The 9,133-nt window shown below is 35.5% G+C and overlaps 1 protein-coding gene across 2 annotated transcripts in view; it reads left to right on the forward strand.

Moving 5' to 3' along the window:
• Nucleotides 1-7,593, forward strand: part of LOC149025433 (transferases, transferring acyl groups) — a 73,182-nt gene extending 65,589 nt beyond the window's left edge. The window contains exons 15-16 of one of the 2 annotated variants that reach the window (XM_089145666.1): nucleotides 7,089-7,187; nucleotides 7,286-7,593. In XM_089145666.1, coding sequence (XP_089001792.1) covers nucleotides 7,089-7,187; nucleotides 7,286-7,438 — 252 coding nt within the window. In that variant the 3' untranslated portion in view covers nucleotides 7,439-7,593. Of the gene's footprint in view, nucleotides 1-7,088; nucleotides 7,188-7,285 lie in introns of those variants that run through there. The other variant, XM_089145669.1, reaches the window with a different exon arrangement.
• Nucleotides 7,594-9,133: the final 1,540 nt, after the last annotated feature.

Here is a 9,133-nt window from a genome sequence, read left to right on the forward strand (position 1 = left end):
AGAATCCTCCTCTAATCCTAATATGAAGCCTATAAGGCTAACACAGCCATGTAACTGCATTCTGAAGTAATTCCAACTTTTTCTTTCCTATTTATAAAATAATAATAAAATAAAACCCAAAAAAAATCAACACAAAAGTGATTATCTTTTGCCATTTGAAGGCAAACCAACCTACACTAGCATGAACCTACTACTAAAGAATCAAAATAAGCCAAATCTGTAATTGATCCAAGCCAAAAACTGAAGTTCGAGAAGTTAAGTTTCTAATCTCTCTCATTCTCAAACAACTATCGAAATGACTATCTCCTTACTATCCAAACATGAAACAAAGGAAATAAGTTTTTCATTTGCTTTTGTTTTCGAATTTGTTCCTCGGTTTTACTTTGCTTTTCTTCTTTTCGTTGATCTTGCACCATCCCATATGTTTTACAGGTTGAAGGTGCAGAGGAAGGAAACATTTGGAGAATTCTGAGACAAGAAGAAGATGACCTGTTCAAGGGTAAATCTTCGAAAAAGAATGTAAAGCACTGCTGTGGCTAGTCTTGTAAAGTCAAAGATAAGTTTGTTTAGTTTTGTTAAATCAAATACCGGGTGACTAGTTTTGTAGAAGAAAACCTGAAAGTGATTAATCACGTTATTCCACCACCCCTGCCCCCCATCTTTCCCAAAAAAGGAAAAAAAAGAAAAGAAAAGAAAGAAGGACATGTCCATTGAGATTATTGAGTCTGGCCCACTGGGTCCAGACCATTTTATTGGCTTGGCTAAGGCAGCATTAGGCAGGTTCACATAGACTGGTCCTGGTTCATGATGTATGATTTCTTTTTTTTTTTTTGGTTTCCTTTTCATTTTCGAAACAAATGGGCACCTAGGCACAGTTTGAGCCCACTTTGAGGAAAATGCTTATGTGAAGAGGCATTATTGTCTTCTTGATATCAAAACATTACCTGCCTATTTGAAATCTTAAAAACTAAAAAAAACTTAATAAATAAATTCTTATTTCATTTTTATTGGGGGGGGGGGTGGGGGGGGGGGTGTTACAAAAACTTTCTTGTTCTTTCTATAACCATATCCGATCTCAGCAACCAAAAACAATGAAAAACAATGGAAATGTATAGAAACAGGAAAACTCTTTTTCACCTAAAATTAAGAAAATGGAACTGAAACATTGCCATACAACCCCTTAAATCTCTATGTTCCTTTGATTAATTTTTTTTTCTTATATCTATTTGTGATTTCTTAGTGTTTGTTCTAACATTTATTATTTAATTTAAAAGAGTTTTTTTTTTTTTTTTTCTTTCTTTCCTATTTTACGTAAAGATTCTATATTATTATTCCAATCAAATGGTATGAAAGTTGCATGTGTGAAATATACGCATCCCCGCCTTCTTTCCCAATTTAATTATTTGATCAACTTCTCCAAGAAATATTGCAATAATTGTGAAATCCCCAAGGATCTTAGCATGAAACCTTACTTGTAGGTCTGAGAACCCAGAGTGTTAGTAGAAGATAGCTGTGGGTCATCCAGATAGACCATTGGATTAGATCACAATCCATGGTTGTGGATGGTATTGATGAAGGTTTTGACACTTTGCTGAATTTTAGAAAGAGATTTGACATGAAACCCGATGGTCTGGGAAGTTGGATTAATAGCTCACGAAAGATAGAGTTGGAGAGTCCTCAAGCCCAGTTAAGGGGCCCTAACTTGATCTACAAGGTTATACTTGCGTTGCAGACTAATTGGACCACAAAATCCCACTTCTGTGAAAAGTTAGATGTGGAGGTCGATTAGGGAGGTTGACCAAGGGGCGACCTCCCTCTGAAGCCTGAGAACAACAAAGGGCATATTGGGCTTTTTGATTTATTGACACCCTATTTAAAGGTGTTCTCCCCCTAAAACAAATTATTTTATTTGTTAGACATGAAGAGGCCATAGAGCGTGCCAAAGAGTTCGTGTCGGAGAAGAAGAAGGTCGTGTTTCCACTACGAATCAAGGTTTGCTTCCAGTTTTGTGCGATTGAAGGTAACAACTCATTCCCAATATCTGATTTCTACTTTCTTATATTATTATGGGTGAAAGATATCCATGTTGAGAGAAGGATTCGATTCAAGAAACCTTGTTCTTGATTGGATCAAGCGACATGAATGATTCTCCAATTGTTGTAGTTGTTAAATGTTTCTTTCAGAAAGATTTCAAAGAAGACCCAGATTCATGATTAGATAAATCCATGTTTGTATTATGATCTAGGGTTATTGGGAATGTTGAAGCATGATTTTGGGAATGTTTTAACACCCTCGAATGACCTGGAACACATCGGAAGCTGAAGATCGAAACTGGTGTAGTTCTCACTAAGTTGCAGTTCGTGCACTTGGGGAGTTAACCTGGCTGGAGACCCCCACAATCGACCTCCACCTTGCTGACTTAGTTTGGGTCTACTTTGAAGCCTTTTATGCCTCTAGTGTTATTTTAACTTAAACCATACATTGTCTAGGGTAATTTGAGGCATGTTAAGATATTCTTTTGCTTTCTTAGAGAGGATTACTATCATTGATCTGGTGAGGGATTCAACCTCATGCATGCACATGATACATCGTTTCACCGAATTTCGAGTTTTGGTGGCTGGCGAACCGAAACAACCACCGAAGCGCAAAAGAATTTCGGCGTTATAAAGGGTAGTTTGCTGAATTTCAGCGAATTATCCACATCAATTATTTGGATTTTCCTCTCCTCTCCAAATCTCCCCCAGAGCTTCTCTCTCCCAGATCTTGGCATTTTTGCCATATTTTCGTTCGATCTTTGACATAAAACCTTAGGTCTCACTTCATTATTGATGGGTATACTATTGTTCGCGACAATCAAACAAGATTTCACATAGATCTGGGTGTTTTGTGAAGTTTTTCATCTGAGAGGTAACTATTGTTCTCTAAACTGTTTTTGTTCTTTCAAAATGCATGCCATAATGTTGTTGGATGGGATATGAAATTAATATATGTTGAATACAGTAGGCTGATCTACAAACTCACGGTGTCGGAATTTTTTTCGCTAAGTAATTTATTTATTTATTTTCGGGTTTCAAAAATTGTATTTTTCTACATTGCAAATGCTTACTTTTTGCATGATATATGTGTTATATCGTGATTGAAAAAATATATGTGGATCTCCATGGGTCAATTTACAAACTCACGGAGTCGGAATATTTTTTGACCCAATAAATCATTATTGGGATAATTACTGTTGCCCCCCTGTACTTTGATTTTATTACTAATAAAACCCTGTTCTTTACAAAATTACTGTTGCCCCCCTTCCTTATAACGGTGTTAAGTAGCCGTTAAGTTTGAATATGTAATGTCCATTTTGTCCTTCATTAAAATTAAGAAATCAAAAGACGATACTACCCCATTTATAAAAACCAGATTAAATGTCAATTTACCCTAACTTCATTTATTTTGAATTTAAAAAATATTGGTTTTCCACCTTCACTAAACATAGTTATTTTGAATTAAAGAAATTGACAAAATTCAAATTCGATTTGGTTTCCCACCTTCTCCTCTAGCATACGTAGGGAAGGAAACCACTTTTTTAATATTGGAAACGAAACGTAACACCTCCCCATGGGAGTTTAGACTTTTAACCGCTTTACTAACCCACCATTGACGAAACCACAAAATCTTGCCGAGAAGGAATTAACGAAGTAGGTGATATTCGCCAAATTTGAGTTGAATTCTATCTTCCCTCCTCTTCGGTTCTATTTTAATTTTATTCAATTATTATTTCTTTATTTTGGTGATTTTTTTAAGAGTAAAGCAGATTATGATTATTTTTTTCTCTATAATTAATTAAGGGTATTACTGTAACTTGACAAAAGGGTAAATAAGTAAAGAGATAAGTAAAAGGGTATTTTGGGATTTCTAAAAAATATGGAGATGCCACATCATCAGTAAACTAACGGAACTTAACAGTAGGGGGCATTAGTAATTATAGACAAAGTTAAAGGTTGGATTAGTAATTTTGCAAAATACAGGGGATACATTAGTAATAAAATCAAAGTACACGGGGGCAATAGTAATTATCCCATCATTATTTTATTTTTTAAAATTTATTAAAATATTAATAAAAAAGATAAATAATTATAAAAAAGAGAAACAATTAGGAAAAAAATAAGGAAAATGATTTTGAAAATTAGAGAAAATTATGGAATAGCTATATAATTATTTTCAAGTATTGCACATGTGCTTTCATTGTCGGTTTTGATATGATAGCCTTTCCTTTTGCCAAAAAAAAAAAAAATAAAATTAAATTAAATATTCATTTTGTATAAAATATTATTTGGTATAGTTTAATTGTTTATGCAATTATTTTCAATGCAACAGTTATCATGTCTAGTAGCGGGAGAGGAGCGGTTCTTAGGGAGTATAGCAGGGTTGAGATAGAGACAACCACAACCACTAGGACAGCCACAAGGAGCTGCAGTGTGGGGGGATGGTTGATCATGCATGGTAGTATTGTGTTGCTATTGATGGCAACAAGATAAACAAAAAAATGCAACTTTTGTGGTGAGTTGAACTTAGGTGGCATAAGCAGATTTAAGGCTCACATCACTGGCAGTTCAAAGGATGTGGCCACGTGCACTGAGGTGAATGCTGATATAGTGAAGGCAATTAGAGAGCTGGAGAAAAAAAGGGGAAGAAGAAACAGGAGAAGAGGAGGGTGAATGATGCATTGGACGAGGCGGTGTGGGCACCATCATCTTATAGAGTTAATTTAGATTCTGATCAGGATGTTGATCTCGTCGATATCAGAGAGCAAGAGGAGAGGGACATCAGACGGGTGATGGCTGAGAGCAGGGAGATGCAGTACCAGGAGTAGGAGAGGGCCAGAGCTAGATTTACAGGAGCTGGTCCCTCTAGGGCTGTAGGGGTTGGATCATTTGGATCAGGGGCTGAAGCATTTGGATCAGGGGCTGCAACATCTAGATCTGGGGACAGGGGTGGTATACATGGTATGTTCAGTCGATCACAGAGTTAGAGGCCGGCAGATCTACGGGGACTACGTGACTATCCACAGAGGAGGATCCTATCCTAGAGCAGGATCCTGATATTTTTTAGAAGGAAGGGGGCCAAGAAGCCCAAGATTATAGGTGCATGGAAAGGGATGGCTAAGAAAGTGAAGAAGACAGTGTCGAAGTGGATGTACTACAGTTCGGTTCCAGCAAATACAACATAGGGTCCTTATTACAGGAATATGATTGACACTATTGCAGAGGCATGTCCTAGATATGCTAGTCCCACCCCTAAAGAGGTGATGACCACCTTACTGATTGAGGAGAAGTAGGAGCTGCAGGAGTACGTCAGTGGTTTGAGACAGATGTGGGGGTCATATGGATGTACCATTATGTGTGATGGATGGACCGGTCCGACAAGAAAGTCTATCATCAACTTTATAATGTATTGTGATAGGAGAAACAATTTTTTAAAATTTGTGGATGCTACTGGGCAAACAAAAGACCACATGTATATACTTGGACTCCTGCAGGATGTTATTGAAGGATTATTGATTACACTTACATTTTATGTTTTCAATATTTTGCATTGTAAGCACTAGATTTTGGTTGTTCTCAAGAGCTGTGTTCCAGGATTTCTATTTCCTATGTGTACGTTGTCTTTAATTCTTGTGAGTATATTTTGATGGAAAAAGTTTGATATTGGGGACATTTGGAATTAGAGCATGATAGCAGAAATGATGCGTCTTATGAAATCATTCGATCCTGTAACTCTAGCTTTCTAATCATTGGGTCAACATGAATTTAACTTGTTGTAGTTGTTACTTCGTATTATCTCATTTTGGAGTACGGATTTTGCTTTTAAATTCTTCTACCACTTTGTTATTGACAGGATACTGGGGTCTTTATCTTATTGGTGCCCAATTGGGGAACTACCTATTCTTCGGAAATAATTCCACGTCTATGAAGAAAAGTCAATGGACAAGGAATAGAGTCTGGATGCTTACTTTCTTGTTTTGGTGTATCTTCTGTTGTAACATAGTTTCTCATTTCAACTTTCTGCTTTACAAAATTATCTTAAATTATCGAGGTTGATTCCTTACCCTTTGGTTTGCAATGCATGTTCAGGTTTCTGACTATACTTCTGGACAAGCATGTTGAGAAAGTTTCTCTTAGGATGGTAAATAGTTGTTTGTTTAATGCGTCATCCTTGTTTGTCTTTAGTAACTACGTGCTAATTTTTTAGTTATGGATATTTTGGTTAATCAATTGGCATTGAACTTATGGTGCAGTGTAACTTGGCATATGTTATGTTTGTATTAGCAGTGAACTTTCAGGTAATTCCCAATTTCAGTGTCAAAGTAAAGTGTTAACAGAAATTCATTGATTTATTGTAGGTTAGAAGAGAGGTCCATTACACATTATAATTGTCTATGAAACCAAAAGTAGAATGTGTTCTTAGAATGGGAATTTTAGAATTGATTGTTTGTAATTGATTACAGTTTTAATGGCCATTGCACATTAATATTCATTGGATTTGTCTTCCCTTATCTGTGTGGAAAAGGATGAGTTATTTACTTGCACTTGAATTGTATTTCCCATTCAAAGAAAGCAATGAGATTAAACTGGATTTATGAGATTATCACTGAATCCAGTTTGAATCCAATATCATTTACTCCCTACTGGAAAAGTAGTGTGGAATTATAAAGTTGAATGGATGCATTGTTTTAAAGCTGATTTCATGAAACTTGCTGCGTGCAGTATAATGATGTGAGGTTATACTGAAAAAGAGACTGTTTGAACCAAAGAACATATTAATGGCTTGGTTGCTACCCGTGGCCGTATGTAACCTAATAGCGCACGGATAATAAAGATAAGTTGAAAACTCACTTATTTGTTTATTATGAGAGTCGTTCAATGTTTACATTTTAAATTAAAAGGAATATTCAGATAATCTAAAGAAACAAATCTCAACATCGTGATTATTTAAGTTTCAATAAATTTATGTGGTAACCTAAGCATTTTCTTTTAAGAAAGTTCTTTCTAACAAAGTTAAATTTGTACTGCTAATGCAATTACTTAATTTTGCAGGTTTTAGGAATTTTGATGCTTTCTGATTTCATCGGTGGACAAAAGACATCAGTGCTTGAAGAAGCATTCAACCGGAATCTACTGGCATTATTTCTACTGGTGATTTTAGAGTCCCATTTTTTCTTTAGCCTGTTTAAAGAAAATTGATTTCACTACTTTTGAGGAAGACCATTTTGGTAATGAATTTCTTTCTGCAGGCCAATGTCCTTACTGGGTTGATAAACTTGTATGTGGATACCATCTCGGCTTCTTCGTTCACAGCATTAATCATCTTGCTCAGCTATGCCCTTGTTCTGTCTTTTCTCACAGGATTTGCCGAATTTTTTGGCGTTAGGTTGAAATTTTGGTAACCTGGTTTCTGTTAGTTGGTTTCTAGTATTAATTTAACATCGTGATTGAAGTCTAAATCATGTGCATTTATAGTTTAATTCAACGGAGTCAATTGAATTGAATCCAGTTGCTTCACACTCCGAAAAGGATTGTGTACAAACAATAGCTGCACATAGGTGGCCAACCCTCTTACCTTGAATTGGTTCAACCGTATGAGTTGAACGTACCATCAAGGGGTTTGGCTAATTTGACAAAAACTAATACATCTTAGTACGAGGTTGAGAGTACTCTCCCCTAAAGAGGGATAAAAGAAGAAGAAAATTTGAGGTAGATTTTTTACTTGGTTCTATATGAGGGTCTATATTGCAGCTTGAATTCTCATCCTTTTTCATATCAAAGATTTATATGTTAGATATTAATTCAAATCATCTGCAGCCATGGATGTGTTGCCCATTCTTCAGCCGAGCAAAGAAGGCTTGCCGAATGTTGGCCAGGTAATCTCAGAAGGTTAAATGATTAAATTTTCTAATTTGAATTGAAACTTTGGTTTAATTTTACACCTTTGTGGTTACTAACAATGTGAATCAAATAGTGTGATCCGGTAATCATGTTAGCAAGGCTGGTTTCCCTTTGGTTGTGAATGATATAGGATGTATCCGTTAATGAAATTATGTAAACAAACACAGTTTGATACCTTATGGCATGTCAATTGAAAATTCCATTAAGATATTAACTTTATCAGCCAAATCCAAAATTTGGATATTTATTATACATATCATTTTATGTCATTTATTCTTCATCATGCAAAGATGGAATAGTCTAGTGCTGTCTTTAAAGCAACTAATAATAACAATATTAATTAATATTAAACATATCATTCTTTAACCAAGAAATCAATCTATGGTTTCGTACTCTTTGCAGTAAGAGTGATTCTTTTGAGCCCAGGCAGGTGAATGTTCATGATATAATCATCCCAGTCGACACCTTTTGGATCGAAACATAACACATGTTCCCCCTCACCATTCCGCATTGCCTTTCGCAACTTCTCTGAGTTTGAGTCATCAAAGCTGTATATACGAAGAAAATTAATTACAGAGTGAGGAGTAGAATCACAAAACAAAATAAATATAAAAAAAAACAAGGGAAGTATAACATTTTAGAGTCGTGTGCCAACATGCTAGGTACACACATTAAACAAAATTATATCTACTCGTTTTGTCATTAATTTTCTTATCGAAAGGATCTAAGTATTTTCTTTGCTCCCACTTTATTTACCATGCAGGATCCAATTGACAACCAGAGAGAGAAAAAACATACATTCCTTTGAAGAACAAGTAAGGCTCATAAAGCTTCACCAACCGCATTGTAGAGCTTAACTTCTCATTGAGTTTGCTATATTTGCTTTGGAGAGCTCGACAAGTTGCAATATTCAGAAGCCAGAAAACCTGGAAGATAATATAGAATTGGAAACGTTAAAATTGATGTAAATAAGTCTTAGACCATTATTATTGAAAAAAAGAAAAGAAAAAAAAATAAAAATAAATAAACCAACCTTCAATGGTAGCATAAAACGAATAGCTATGTATTTGTGGAAGCTGTCCATGCTCTTCAGTAATTTCATTTTGCCAACTTTGATAGGCTTTCCATCATCGTCAGTGCATGGATGCTTAGAGAAGTAGTGATAGAAATACTTGGGAAGCAAGCTTAATTTTGCT

The sequence above is a fragment of the Hakea prostrata genome, chromosome 2 (genome assembly GCF_041222555.1).
Source record: "Hakea prostrata isolate BN-2017 chromosome 2, UWA_Hpros_2, whole genome shotgun sequence".
In the NCBI taxonomy this organism is placed as follows: Eukaryota; Viridiplantae; Streptophyta; class Magnoliopsida; order Proteales; family Proteaceae; genus Hakea; species Hakea prostrata.